This window comes from Pteropus vampyrus, unplaced genomic scaffold (genome assembly GCF_000151845.1).
Source record: "Pteropus vampyrus isolate Shadow unplaced genomic scaffold, Pvam_2.0 Scaffold92, whole genome shotgun sequence".
In the NCBI taxonomy this organism is placed as follows: domain Eukaryota; kingdom Metazoa; phylum Chordata; class Mammalia; order Chiroptera; family Pteropodidae; genus Pteropus; species Pteropus vampyrus.
The window spans coordinates 3,111,147-3,126,056 of NW_011888873.1; the positions used below are offsets into that span (position 1 = coordinate 3,111,147).

Below are 14,910 nucleotides of genomic sequence, written 5' to 3' on the forward strand. Positions count from 1 at the left end.
TTTGTCACCTTCTAAGGGAATATTCCAATCAGCATATAATCATTCGTATCATCTCTTAAAGCTCTCCCTTAGCTCACTCATGCCTCAGCTACATCCTATTTGTCCCCTGTACAACTTGAGTTGTCCATGTTGCCGACTCTACTTCTATCTCTTTCTGCTCCCAATCCACTCCAACCAGCCCTTCTTCCCCTTAAACTTAACAATACCCCAATCCAATGGTTAATTTGCAGTCCCCATCTTACCTAACAGCACTTGAGAGATCACTTTTAGAATCTTTATTTCTGGCGAGCCACATTTTTCTGGTTTATCTCCCGAGAGATCTTAGTCTCCTTTGTTGGCTCCTCCCTGTTTTAAATGCTGGAGTATAAGCCTTCATCCATGCACCCTCTGGATTCATATGGTTGCTACTCAAAATGTGGATCCCTGAACCAGCAGCATCAGCATAACTGATGAGCTTGTTAGTAATGCAACATCTCCGGCCCCAAGTCAGACCTAGTGAACCAGAATCTGCACTGGTAAAAAATCAGTAACTTATATGCATGTTAAGATTTGAGAAGCACTGCTCTATTTATATGAGCAATTTCAGTCACACAACTTTAAACTCCATTTAAAGACTCACTTGAAATGTTTATGTCCCCTCCCCTTTTAGCTCCCCAAATTCCATGCTGGACCCCACTACAAATCTACCAAGCATCTCAAACCTAAGAAACAGAAATCCTGATTTTTTCCCAGAAGGAAAAAACCTAAGAGTCGTCCTCATCATCTTTTTTGCTTTCCATTATCTGGGCTAAAGTCTTCCTAATGACTGTAGCTTTAAAACAGAGTCCGACCACTCACTACCACTCCCACTGCTACCACCTTAGTCTAAGTCACCAATATTTTTGGTGTAAAATCTTCTGAAAGTCTCCAAAATCTTCCTATTTCCACCAAGGCTCCCTACAATAAATTTTGCATGCAACATCGAGTGATATTCCCAAAATGTCTACCATGGCTTCCAAGGGCCAACATTTTCTAGCCCCTTCCACATTGTCAAACGCTCTAGTCAAATTGACATGTTTGTTCTACTCCTCCCTCCCCTAAATCTTTGCCTGCCTCACTTCCTAATTTCTTTCTGGTCTCAGCTCAAAGATCCCTTCCTTAGACCTTCTTTAATCACCATAAAGAAGATCCCTTCCTTAGACCTTCTTTAATCACCATAACTAAGACTCACTTCCCTTTCCATTCCTTTTCTACCTCCTTACTCTGCTATACTTTCAACACTTACAGTTACATGACATTACATATATCTGACTCTCTCACTGAAATGTATGGTCCATGAACGGGAACTTTTACTTCTTTTTAAACCACAACTGCTTAGTATGGTGCCTAGTACACAGCAGCACTCAACAATTGAGTTCAAGCACTGAACTGTTGAGGGTGGGGACAAACTCTCACATACATATCAGCACTTATATATGCTTCAGAGTCACACAAACCTGGATGTAGGAGAATCCACTAGCCGTTTTCAATAGGTTCAAATTTTCACAATATGGCAGTGGTTCTACAACTTTTCTGTACATTAGAATCACCTGGGGATCTTTTAAAATTTCTAATACTTAAGTCACATTTTAAATGAATCAGATCACAATTGTTGGGGGTTTGGGGCAAAAGCGTATTTTTTTAAACTTCTGAGGTAATTCCAATGTGAGATTAGTTTGGGAACCACTGGTATATAGTTATGAGCTGGTAAGCATAAGATTTCATATAAGATAGTATATGAAATCTAGAATACTTAATTTCCTATGTGATATAGAAAATTTTTAAAAATTATAAAAATAGAACTGTTTCAAACATTAGGTCTTAAAGAGAGCACATCTTTCAGGATTTTCCACGTTTGTTTTACTGTCAAGCCTAATCCAAATTTAGGCACTTCTATTTGGAAGTTTATTTTTCCCTATATGCTGAGGCCAATTTATGTATGGAAAAGTGTTGACTTCTATGTAAGTCACATCTGAAAGCTTTTGGGGGCTTTGCATATATATTGATATTTTTAATGGTGTCAGGCAAATAGCTCTATCCTTGGTAACAAGACAAAATGCTATATTCTCAAGAGAGAAAAGGATTTCTTTACAACTCAACTAAGTTACAATAAAATAAATTCTTAATCATGCTGTCTAACATTTCTGGCTCAAGAAGTAATATAATCAACTTCTGTCATCAATCAAAATATCCTTAGGACAGAAGCTAGTCAAATATTGTGCATTTACCTGTCACTAAGCTTTCCTTTAAAAAGTCTTCATACCTCAGAATAAGGACAAAATTAGTGAAAGAGAAAACCAAGTCATTTGATTATTAAAATCCTCACAACAATGCAAATACTATAGATTTCAAAAGAACCTTAGAGATAGTTAAGCCAGCCTCATTTTACATACATATGAATAACTTGACATCCAGATGAGGTGAAATGACATGCCTAAAAGTCACACAGGAGAGCTAGAAGAGAAAAAACAATTTTTTTTTCCAAACAAGCAGACAGGATTTTTCACATGTTAATCAAAAAGGATCAAGGTCATCAGATTAGGAAGAAATGAGGACTAAAAAGTATGTTACACATAGATTTAAAGGACTAGTCAATTCACTGCCCCCCTCCCCCCGCCAAAAGAAACCAAAATTCTCTGAATATATGGACATATATCCATCAAGATGCTTACCCTTAAAATATTAGGATCTTGGAAAATTCAATTTACAAATACATTATTAACTGCATTATTAATGAAATTAGTTCATTAAACATGAAGACATCAAACAGCACCAGTACCAGAAAGTTAAGAAAGTAAATACACTGTTACTTAAAATAATATGTAATCACTGATTGAGATGGAAATGAACTATAGCCACTAGCAAAATTTAAGCTACGATTTGACATAAAAGTATATGCCCTTTTCCCACTGATAGGGCTGTGTCCAGGCATCCCAGCAGTGGGTCAATGTAGAAAATATTATTAAATAAGATGAATTTTTTTAATTGTTCAACCTTGAACCATGATACTATATAATCCAAATTTTGCCAATATAAGCCAATGACAGCATTTTTGGTATTCTAACTACTCATACCTTTCCCAATTAAAACAGAACAAAATATAACTCCCTTATTAATCATTACATTAGGGTATGTCTATGAAGCAGCAGCAAGGCATTTACAAATGGGCTACTGACAGTGTATCAAAATGCTACTAAGGAAAAGACAGCAGCAAATACTCTAATAAGAGCACATTATTCCACATGGAATCCCAAATTATTCTTATCTCCAGTTCCTTAAATTCTTGGAAGACTAGAGATGAACAAGTGTATATATAAATGGGGCCAGAGAGAAAGAAGCTCTAAATGGTATAGTGTTCATATTTTAAATTACCCAAGATAATCTGAATGCTTGCAGAGATCTCCAACTACATATAAATTTTTTAAGCATGTAGAACTAAAATGCTAGTAAAACTTTGGTGTTTACCCAAAACGTAGCATTGCATTTCAAGTGAAAATGAAATAGGCATGGTTTGTGAAGTTTTTATAATATTCACACCACCCTCTCCCTATTCCCTGCTCCTTTCATCAGGTGATCTAAAGACTACCTGGTTTAAAATATTTGGTAATTCAGTGCAGAAAATTAAGGTCACAGACAAAGTACAACAACTTTTAATACACCGGTAATACTAATGATTAAAAAGTATTGCATAGTCTTATGCATTTACCCTAAAACATTTTCTGAAAGTAAATTTTGAAAGAATTATATAAAAGACAAATAACCCTTTAAAATGTGGATGGCCTTTACTACCTCGATCTTCTATCTTTTTTTGTCTTTTCAGTACTTTTGTCCATTGTTTTCTCATTATCTCCCCTGCACTTTGGGCAATACCATTTCCCCTTTGGTTTATAGGTAAGTGAAACACATGAAAAGTGAAACCATTCAATTGGACACTGTTCGTTGTCACATCCGATCATCTCCCCATAAGACACTTGGTTACATAAACAGTATGTAGGTTCATTAGGATCTATTGCAAACTCAACAGGTGAAGCTTCCCTTTCTTGCTTGGCCTTGGAGCGTTTCTTCTTCTTGGCTGACTTGGATTTCTTTTCTTTAGGTGGCTGATCATCACAGTCTTCTATTCCATTCGTCATGTGACATAAATCACGGCTTTCACTGGTTCGCTGTCTGCGGGGTCTCCTTGAAGATCTTTCTGGTTGGCTGGAATCCATTTTTGCTTTATCTGAGGCTCGTTCACTTTCAGCAGGATCTTGAAAACACTGTGAATGTAGCTCCATTTGCCTTGCCCGATTTTCAACCAATTCAAGCATTTGTGTGACAATTTGAATTTTTTCATCTCCCAATTCTTGACTATTGATTAATGCTCTCTGGAGATGCTGCTGTAGGCGTTTTTTCTGGTTTGAATCATCTTCTTTCTTATATTTTTCATAAACATCATCAATTTCCTTTAATGTTTCTAAAAAAGGAAAAGAAAAATGAGAATGTTATTGTTAGCACATATAGCATTTTTCAAGTTATCTTTCACAGAATTAGTAAAGTTAGAATGACCTCAAACCATAAAACCACATTCTATAGTATGTAACATTAAAAAACATTATTTCCCATACAAAGGCGATGTTTTCCAATATTAAAGTATATTTAGAAATAAACAAATAAAAAAGAACATAAAATTCTCTAATACTCATTAATCTTCATTAAAAAGTATAAGAGACATGAGGCTGATTAATAATCAAAGGTATTTTACATGGGCAGGCTTATTGTATGCCATTTTAGAGTCTACCTAGCGCCATAGTGCCTATATTTCATTTGAACCTCAAAACAACACTGTACAGGGGAGGGGGTAAGTAGAAAATGGTTAAAGGGGATCAAATATACGGTAACAAAAGGAGATCTGAATACACACTGCAATATACAGCTGATGTATTATAGAATTATATACTTGAAACCTATATAATTTTATTAACTAATGTCACCCAGTAAATTTAATTAAAAAAAAAAAACAAAAACACTCTGTATACAAAATTTACACGCTGAACTCCAGCTGTAAATCTTGAGATTCCAGGACCAGGCTACTGCCCAACAGGATTTAAAGTTCAGTGACTTGCTATATGACTCCAAAAAGACATTACACCTTTACTTTCATACCACACCCCTGAACATTCTTAAACAAAGCAGACACAAATAACTCAGTTTTCCATCATATATGTTTTAATGGCTCTTTTATTTTGTCACACAGAGATTATGAAAACCAAACTATTTCCAGAGTAGGTTTAGGTTCGTGTTCTGGCATCAACTGACTAAGCTACTAACAAAATTACAGTAAAGTCAGCATTGAATCACTAGGATCCTGTAGATAACTCAGCAGTTGGTTCTAAGCTTTTTGAACTGCTGATTTAGGTATTCTATAGCATGGAGAACATATTTATATCAATCAAAAAAGGCTGAGTCACTAGAAGGTATACAAAAATCTGAAAATATAGTTCCAGATGTCACCAAAAATTTACCTTAGTATTTTTACTCAAATCTGTTCTATTTCTTATCTTTATGAGATATAGTGCTATATGAGAGTTCCATCTTACTATAGGTGGAGAAACAAAAAATTAACTCTAATTTATCACACCACCTGGCATACCACTGTTTTATATTCCAATATTATTAGTAGCACATGGCACACCACTATTTTATTTTCTAATATTATTACTCTAATAAGAACAGAAATGTTAGATAAGTAAAATATATACATCGGAACTGCCTGCAAGTATTCAATACAACTCTTATAAATTACCTCCTCCCTGGAAATTGTAGATACTCACACTTGATGGACAACCATTAAGCCTAGGATACATGACACCACAGTGGCACCACACATTTGAGGGTACTCATATCTGCATAGCATATTTTTAAACAAAGTTCATATCTAGCCCATTTGCCCAGCTAGGTACGTGAGATTTCTTAAGAACCTAATTTTCCTCCAGGAAAAAATATAAGGAAATTATGTATTTTCCCCCAAAAATAAAATTTGAGGATTAAAAAATAAAGGTGAGACTAATTTCAAATATTCTGTATCTAATAATCTGGAGTTAGAAACATTATACCAGCACACTCACACTATACATGATATAAAAATTCACATTTTAAAGACACCTTAAGAAGTGAAAGAAGGAAACTAACACTGAGCCCCTTCTATGTGGCAATCTCATTTAATCCCTACAGCAATCCCATGAGGAAGCCATCACTTCTATATATGAAGAAAATTTAGCTCAAGAGGTAACAACCCCAGACTTTGAATGCTGCCAGATATGTATGTCTGGCTCTGCCACTTAAGCAATTTCTACTAAGCTGCATGGAAGGTACTTGAAATGAAGCATTAAATTTCAGTTCAAAAGTTATTTACCTAAAAAATTATGAACAAAATATCAAAACAAACATTGAAGTTCTGTAATAACCATATCCCATAATAAACGCTTCATTCAATTGTCAAACTTTCTTTATTTCTCTATTTTAAAGTTAAGGTTACTTTTAAGGTTCTTCAGTAATTTCTATAAGTGTCTCAAATAAGTAGGAGAAATTTCTTTGACTGCCCGTATGTCACTAAATATCGCAGTATAAGATCCAAAAACAGAAAATACTTAAGAACTAGCAAAAAAATAAAAAATATAAAATCTGAACCAAGACTACACAAACATATAAAGCTAATAAACATAAAACTGTGAAAACGGAACTTAATAATTATGTGCAATGTGAAAAAGACTGTTGTTTTATATTAATCTTGAAACTAACCACAATCTTAATGGAGCTGAAATATTTTATCTCTCAATCTTTTATGGCCTAATACTGTTTCTCATGTTACCTGAGCTACTTATGACAATTCTAGATGGTCAAGATGAAGATTTCTTTTTAACAAATTGTCTCTCCCCCAATTCAAATAAAAATAAATAGCTTAACTTCTGTGGAGGCAAATATAGGTATGTGTCTTTAAAGAAATGTAAAAGCCTGCAAGCTTTACAAACTTCAGTTATTGGAAAAACTAAAAATGTTCAATATACAATTCTTAAACACATTTTTAGGTTTCAATTCATGTACTATATGTGCTCCACGTCTGTAGAAATACCTTTGGAGAGCTTTTATTTTTTTAAAAATCAAAAGTCGAAATAGTGTAAAAACAAAGATGTGCACCTGAAGCAGCCAGGGTGTTCACCAAATGTTCTCTCACCTAATTGGACAAGTTACTTCAATTCCTTGTAAATTTTAATTTGTCCGTAAAACGAATTGACTTCGTAAGGTTATTGTGAAGATTAAATGATAATTTTCTAGATCTGGCACAGCGAGTGACACAGTGAATAATCAGTATCAATTTTCTTCTCCGCTAACAGAGACCAGTTCTATCAATCATGGATTCAGAAGGCAGAAATACAATTATAGATTCGAAAAACCAAAGACACACATATATTCTAACATGCTACGGGCCAGAAAATATCACTCCAGAAGTGAGTTCCTTAGAGACTAAATCATAAGATTAATGACGTGTCTAAGAAACACAGACCGGGTCCAAGAAGTCATCTTTTTAAAGTCCTTATGGCTATTTCCACATTATGTCCAAGGTCTGTTCCTTGATTCAGCGTTATTAAAAGCACAACGACTTTCTGTTTAAACTTCTCCCTTTCTAGTAGCATGTGAAGAAAGGTCTACCAAAAGTAGATGATAAATTATACTGTAAGAAAGGCTGACTCCTTGTTTTAGCTCCTTGGGTTGTTTTTGCCTCATCACTTAAACTTAGCAGAGGAGGGACCCAGGGGTTAAGGGACGCCAGGCGGTTGCCCAGTCAACCACCCACTTCCTTCTGGGTCCCGGAGGTGACGCAAGGCCCGGAACCTACGCGGTGCTAGGGTCAGTGGCGGTCCCAGTAGCTGTGTCCTCATCATGACTGAGTGGTTGGGAAAGAATCGAAAAACCACAACAAACACGGCCCAAACCCCAACACTGACTCTGCTAGGGAAGAACTAATGTCCTGCACCACTCCAACGCCCTCCCAACCAGCGTGCTCCGCCCAAATCATCCAGCGACCAGCCATTTTCGAGGCGGGAGAGAGCGCCCGCGCCCCTCCCACGTCCTACGTAACGCCTTCGGGCCCCGCCCCCAGGAACAGGGAGGCCCTCCCCGACACACACACTCGACACACACACTCACACACGCACACCCCTCTTCCTTTACCCGCAGGGACCCCTCCCCTTTTAACCCTTTGGCTGAAGGAGGTGGGGAAAGGCTACAGCCCGGAACTTTCCCGGGGGCGGGAGAGGGAAACTGACTCCCCGATTCTCGAGCCTGGAGCCAGAGAGCGGAGGGAGGGACCTCCCCGAAGTCCGCCTTCACGGCCCTCTCTCGCCCCCTCCCCCCGCACGTTCCAATGCATCTGCTCTCGGGGTGGGGGCTAAAGGGGGCTGGGGGAAGCCAGGCCCGGGAGACCAGCGGGAGCCCGCCCGCTCACTCCCTATGGCTTCCCGCCCGGCTGCACGCTCCCTCACCAGGACAGGAGGGTCTGCGGCACGGGGCAAGCCAGCGCCGAAACAAATCCTTGCTGCTTAAAATGGCTGATTCCTCTCCACGCCAGCTGCAGCCGCTGGGTCTGCAGCGGGGGCTGACGAGCGGCCCCCGCCCCCACCCTTGAGACCCCACCGAAGTCCTCGCGGACCGCACCAGGGGAAGAGAGGGCCGCGAACCCGGTCTCCCGTCCCTCTTGCCCATCCCACACAGCAACCCCCCTGTGTGCACTCGGGGAGACTGTCACAGTAGAAATAGAAAGTGTCACTTCTCCGGGCAGGCTCCGAGCGACCGTGCCCGGAGGCCAGAGAATCCGAGAGAGGGGAGGACCCGCACAGGCAGCCCTGCGGCCCCCTACCTTGATATTTGTTGTCCAGCTCTCGCAGCACAGACACGTTCCTCTGCATGTCGTGGGGCAGCGACTCCACACACTCGAGGTAGTCCTGCACATAGCAGGTGAGGAGCCGGCTCCGCTCTCCGGTCAAGAGTGCGGCCGACGAGTAGAGTTGTTGCTGCTGCCCTAACATCCTGCCACCGCTGCTGCTCCTCGCCGCCGCCGCCGCCGCCGCCTCCGCATCCAGCAGCCACACATGCAACAGTCACGGCCGCCGCGGCTCCTCCGCTCCGCAGCCGGGCGCCGCGGGGACACCGGCAGCCGCTCAAGAGGGCACAGCCGAGTCCCCCGATCTCCACTCCCCCCAAAATAAGCCCTCACTCCCCGCCCCCGCGGTAACAAGCCCAGGGGCGGAGCGAGAGCAGGGCTCCCTCCTTTTTGCCCTCCCTCCCCAGGACTAGAGCAGCGGGGATCCCCGCAGCGAAGCTGGCACCGGGGTCCCGGACGTTGACACGTTCTGTCCCCCTCGGAGTCTCCAGATGCTACCAATGTCTGGTCGTAGGTCGGATCCCCATGACAAGCCGCTTGCTGCCCCCTCCTCTCCCAATCACCCTCCGTGCCTGTCGGAGAGTCTCTCACTGGAGTGCCCCCGCCCCTCCTCCTGCAGGCGCCTCTGCGCCTGCGCAGCACTCACTCCTAATAAGGCCGGAGGCCCGCCCCTACCGCCCTACAGAAGGGTTCGCATTCTCCCGCCTTCCCTCCGCCACCCGGGCGATTGGTCTGTCAACTCTTGGCCCGGGGGGAGGGTGCGAAGGGCGGCCAAACGGCAGGCTGCGCCCCGCCCCCTCTTAAAGGAGAAGCACTGTCAGGTCCGCCTCTTTGCCCAGTATCTGAATGGGACTTGAGAGAGAAGGTGGCTGACTCCTTCCTTCCGCCCTTACCACAGGGTTGGGGAAACTTGGTCCGGCTCCCTCCGCTGCGTGTTACCGACTTTTTCCCCATCCGTGGATCTAGCGCGGCCCCTCGCGAGCGTTAAAAGGATCAGCAGGCGGCCGATTTTCTCCGCATCCTGGAGTGAGGCCTGCGGGAACTACGCGACCCAGCGTGCAGCGGGCGCGGCTCCCGGCATGCGCGGCGGCGGTGTTCCCGCCGGGCCGCCGCCTCTGCGCTGCCCTCGGGCTGCCTCCCGCCTCCGGCTGCAGCCCTCTGGCTCACCGGGCACCCGGGGGCTGATCGCGGAGGTAGGCGGTACTCCTGCGGCCCCTGCATTTTCTTTCTCTTTTAATCTGCTCACCTTTTAAGTCTCCCTCTTGGCTTCAGACTGTTCCCGCCCTTCCTCAGACGTAGGAGGTCTCCCCGCGCCGAGGTGTGGTGCAGGTTTCGTCCACTCTCTGGTTGTTCAATAATCCGCTGTTCAGACTGTGTCCGCCCGAACAGACAACCGTTAAAACTTTTTTTCCGTGGGTCAGAACGTTTAAGCATTAAACGTCGGCAAAGGTTAACCAGCAGCATGAGGAGCACACCACCACCACCTTACTTTTCGTATCGTTTTACCCTAAGACTAAAAAATGGGCCGAAGGGAAGAAGGGTTGTGTAGATGAGAGTAAAAACCAAATTCGGAATCAGGCCCACGTCCTTAATTAACTACGTAAGCGACTGTCAGGGTTTAATTTCTGTATAGTGTTCCATGCCAAGCGAAGGAGCTAATTTAAATCCAAAGTACTCTCAGTATATGTAATAACGTGTGTTTTTGAAAGAAATGGATGTAAATAGAACGAGTACACGGATAATTTTAATGGAATGCCTATGTAAACAAACCCTATTGTGAGTCGTGCCTTTGAGTTAAGAAAACGTGAGTGGGTGATAAATTTGAATTTCCTTATATCTAGTTTGTTTGCATTGGTTGGTACACCTACCTGTACGGTGAACTACTTAGAGCACTTTTGAAACAGCTGTTAATAGTAACTTGATATGCAGAGGGAAGTCTAGACCTTGATCTAGAGGAAATTTTAAATTTCAACCCAAAATAAAGCACTTCAGGAAATTCGGCGTCTTGGGAACATACATATGTGTATATACACATATATGTATATATGTTGCTCAGTACATGCAGATTGTCTTATCCTGTGACACTTTGAAGTTCTGACCACTTGAATATTAAGTCAACCCAGTTAGTACAGTGCATTGTATTTCTGAGAACCATCTAGGGATTTTATTGTCATTCTTTAAATCTTTCAGATTAAGCAGTCAGGTCTTGTAAAAAAACAAAAAAATAACAGTCGCTGTTAAGAACTGAATTTTATTGCTTTCTACCTGAACTTTCTGTTTCTGTTTACTCAGATTTGAATCAGTGAGTCTTTATTGAAGGGCCAAAATAATTCAAGATGCGTTATTTATTGATTCAGGTTAGACACTGCACCTATGGAGTTTATTCAGCTGGAGAAGTGATCTGGAGGCAGATAAGACACGTGGTTAGAAAATACAAGCAGAAAAGGCAATGATGCAGTATACCTAGAATACTCCCTCCAGGAATCTAGAGCAAGATGAGAGGAAGGAAGGATGAGTGTGGAAATGGAGACCTTTTATTGCATTTTTATTATTCATAATTCTGTTGAACAGACTGAAAGGAAGCAAAAAGAATACAAATAATGATTTTTCAGCTTGTGTTGGTCTAAGCCTATAAAGAAACTCTAAGATGGTAATATATGTGTGTATATGTGAATTATTTCAGATGTGCTTTTCTTGCTATATTAATTTATAGAAGTTAATCAAAGGCTTATTGCTGCTATGCTTGTGAAAGCAGACTGTGTGAGGAGAGTACTTACATGGAAAAAAAATCACCATACTCCCTAAACTCAACTTCTGACCTTGATCATTTATCATGTCCTTTTATCATGTCCTTATCAAGTCTTGACCTTGATTATTTACTATGTCCTATTCTTCTCAAATGGAAATTTGGGGTCTTTTCAGATTGGGTTGCCTTACTCTGTTAAATCAGTATTTTAAAGTCCCCAGTTCTCTTCAATGAAAAAGTTAATTGGTGACATTTTTAATCCTATGAATAAAGCAAAAAAGACATCTATCTTACTTGTTCTTCAGTATATTTTCTACCATAAAATAACCCTTAAAAAAGATGAGTAACAGACATTCTCAAATTAGTACAAGTGTCTGGGATTACCTTTAATTTCTAAATCAGTTATTTTGAGAGGTCCCTGTTAGGAAATGTTTATGCCTATAAGTCTATGTCCTGTAGACCTTATTTATACTGTGAGAGGGTAAAGCAACAGCTTCAAACTCTGAAAAGAAATTAGCAAGTAGTTCTGAAGGATTTCTAAAAATATTTCCTGAGAAAATTCAGCTACTATGCGAGTCAGGCCTATTAAATTTGAAATCCTTTACTTTTTTCTACTTTTTGATATTTTAAAAAACTTAATTATGGAAAACTTCAAACACACACTAAAGTAGAGGTAATGGTACAATAAATCCTACTATTCACTCAGCTCGAGCATTTATCAACATATGGGAAATATTAGTTCATCTATAACCCCCTTGCCTTTGCTGTTTTACTATCATTTTTCTGTAAATACTTTAAATATGAAAGGATAAGAGATAGTTTTAAAAAACATATTCACAATACCATTATCCTATCAAAAAATGTTACTATCATTTAATATCCAGACAATTCAAATTTCCCTGTTGTCTCATTAATATCTTTTTACACTGGTCTTTGCTTTTAACCAAAAGTGAGGTCTTTTCTAAACCAGTAAGAGGCAATTAATTCTCTGTTTAATTCAGTGAAGCATGTAGCAATGTTTTTCTAAGGAAGATATTTGGATGGTTGAAAAGCACTGTTAAAAATATAGGGAAATTCTCCTCTTTGGGCTCCTCGCATCCAAGATTAAAAAAAGGAACAATGGTCGTGCCAAAAAGGGCCATGGCTATTTGCAGTCTATTCGCTGTACCAACTGCGCCCGATGCGTGCCCAAGGACAAGGCCATTAAGAAGTTCGTCGTTCGAAGCATAGTACAGGTCAGAGCCCTGAGTGACATTTCTGAAGCCAGTGCCTTCAACGCCTGTGTACTTCCCAAGCTGTATGTGAAACTACATTTCTGTGTGAGTTATGCTGTTCACAGCAAGGTAGTCAGGAATGGCTCTCCTGAGGCCCGGAAGGACTGAACACCCCCACCCTGATTTAGACCTGCAGGTGCTGTCCCACGACCTCCACCAAAGCCTATGTAAGGAGCTAACTGAACAACTATTCTCTGGAAAAAAATAAAATGAAAATTATATTTTTAAAAATGTAGGAAAATTCAGGATTACCACTTTAAATAAAAACTTAATATTAAAAGGTCACCGATTAATAGCCCACTGTAGAAATGGAATTGTATCTAATGCAACTAAAATCTTTTAAAAAATCTATGAGTTTGTATTAATTTAGAAAATAATGTGTTCTAGAAGGTCCAGTGAAGCATTTCTTGCTGAAAAATACCTGAAGCTTTAAATCAATTCATTAGTACAACAACAAAAAACTAACACCCTGCATTTCCCTTAAGCTCAGTTTTAAAGCATGTTTAATTGCATTCTTGCATAAATAGCACACACTAATTGGAAAAGAAAAAACAGCTAAAATGAAGATATGTAAAAATCACTACAAACTGGAGATAACTCTTCTCAATATCTAATTATACCTCCAAGATGTAATTCCATTTTAGTTTTTTGCTTTAAGAAAACACTTTGGCTACGACTAAAGGACAAAGTTAAGAAATATTAGAAATCTGCACAATGTCAGCCTGTACATTTAGTTTATGAGGTAGACAGCACAGTTTTAAAAATGTGTAAAAATCAACTCTGCAGCTTATAGTACTATTCAGCATTTAAATGACTACTAACAGCAAGAGATAATCCTAAAACATTTTAATGAAGGGCTGTGAATGACTGGGACCGTAGTCAAGATAAAATTCAGTATAATAAAGTATCATTCTCATAACCAAGAAGAAAAACACATAATGTCTACTTTGGTTATTCCAGAAAGAAAAAAAACCATATGGTATACTTTGCATATTGCTGACCAGAAAAACATTCATTTTTCCCTGGATGGTTACCATAGTTACATGAGCTGTTTATAACATCAAGTGGGGGAACTAGGTCACGGTATTGAAGGAGTTTAAATTATGAAATTATGTTTCCTAAAAACAAGGGAAAAGGTTTAAAATTTAAGAGATTTCTGTGTTCTAAATTGAAATTCTTATCTAATTTTGCTAGTGAAACTTAAAAAATTTGTCCAAGATTAAATAGTTGATATTATAGATATAAATTGTTCAACCTATACAACTAACATAATAACTAGATCCATAACTGTGATAAAAGATGCCAGAACATTCAATCCTTGTAGATACTGCTTTATCTTAGTGAGCTGCCTTACCTTAAAATGTTTTTACAAGTAATCAATAAACCCAACAATAGCCTAGAATCTTGCAGTAGCCAACCCATGTGTCAATTGAAGCTCTGCCTTCTTACCTTTGAAAGCTTGAGCTTAAAGTTAGGCACAATGCCTATCAGATGCTGCTCTTAATTTGTTGTAGAGATTTTCCTATTTTATCAAATGGACAGGGAATGATAGGGAGAGAATGTACCGAAAGCCATGGTAGCATAGACATCACCCCTTCTTTAAATTATGTTTTTTTTTTTAAACTAGTAACCTCATACACACACACAAAGATTTTATTTAGGAACCACGTCTATTGCATCAGAACCCTCCCAGCACAATGCTGGATAAATAGAGGTTGGATGAGGGAAAAGAAGAGAAAAAAATGCATTTAAAGCTTGCACAATTTCATATGGTTATTTTTCATCTCATGATCACTATAGACTCATAGACATTTTATAGCTAAAATTAATCTTAGATCAATGATTTCCCCAATAGAAGAGAGAGCAGGCAACAGGTGGCCTCGTTGAGAAGTTGGGTGAGCCACTGCGGCTGATGGTAGTTATAACCATCATGTCTCTAGGGATAGAGAAAA

At 39.9% G+C, this 14,910-nt stretch overlaps 2 protein-coding genes and 1 long non-coding RNA gene across 4 annotated transcripts; 2 read left to right on the forward strand and 1 right to left on the reverse strand.

The window, feature by feature from the left end:
- Positions 1–2,303: 2,303 nt before the first annotated feature.
- Positions 2,304–9,547, reverse strand: ING2 (inhibitor of growth family member 2). Of its 2 annotated transcripts, none has more exons than XM_011364035.2 (2): positions 8,915–9,547; positions 2,304–4,474 (listed from the first exon to the last, which is right to left on the reverse strand). In XM_011364035.2, the coding sequence occupies exons 1-2, from the start codon at positions 9,081–9,083 to the stop codon at positions 3,804–3,806; spliced, it is 840 nt and encodes a 279-aa protein (XP_011362337.1). In that variant the 5' UTR covers positions 9,084–9,547; the 3' UTR covers positions 2,304–3,803. The 2 variants fall into 2 exon arrangements, with proteins under 2 accessions (XP_011362337.1, XP_023388679.1); XM_023532911.1 differs by lacking the exon at positions 8,915–9,547 and adding an exon at positions 7,895–8,017.
- A 637-nt stretch (positions 9,548–10,184) lies between these two features.
- LOC111742368 lies at positions 10,185–11,972 on the forward strand. Its single transcript, XR_002781291.1, has 2 exons — positions 10,185–10,538; positions 11,296–11,972. It is a non-coding gene; the product is annotated as an uncharacterized LOC111742368 (long non-coding RNA).
- A 140-nt stretch (positions 11,973–12,112) lies between these two features.
- LOC105294730 (40S ribosomal protein S26-like) lies at positions 12,113–14,894 on the forward strand. Its single transcript, XM_023532880.1, is given in 2 exon segments — positions 12,113–12,165; positions 12,754–14,894. Coding segments are annotated over 2 exon segments (429 nt in total). The 3' UTR covers positions 13,130–14,894.
- The last annotated feature ends 16 nt before the right edge of the window (positions 14,895–14,910 follow it).

What these genes read in the sequence shown, in the direction of transcription:
- ING2 (XM_011364035.2), bottom strand. Translation starts at nt 9,083, where the DNA reads ATGTTAGGGCAGCAGCAACAACTCTACTCGTCGGCCGCACTCTTGACC. An exon ending in GCTGGACAACAAATATCAAG is followed by an intron (nt 4,475 to 8,914) that starts GTAGGGGGCCGC and finishes TTCCTTTTTTAG; the next exon opens with AAACATTAAAGGAAATTGAT.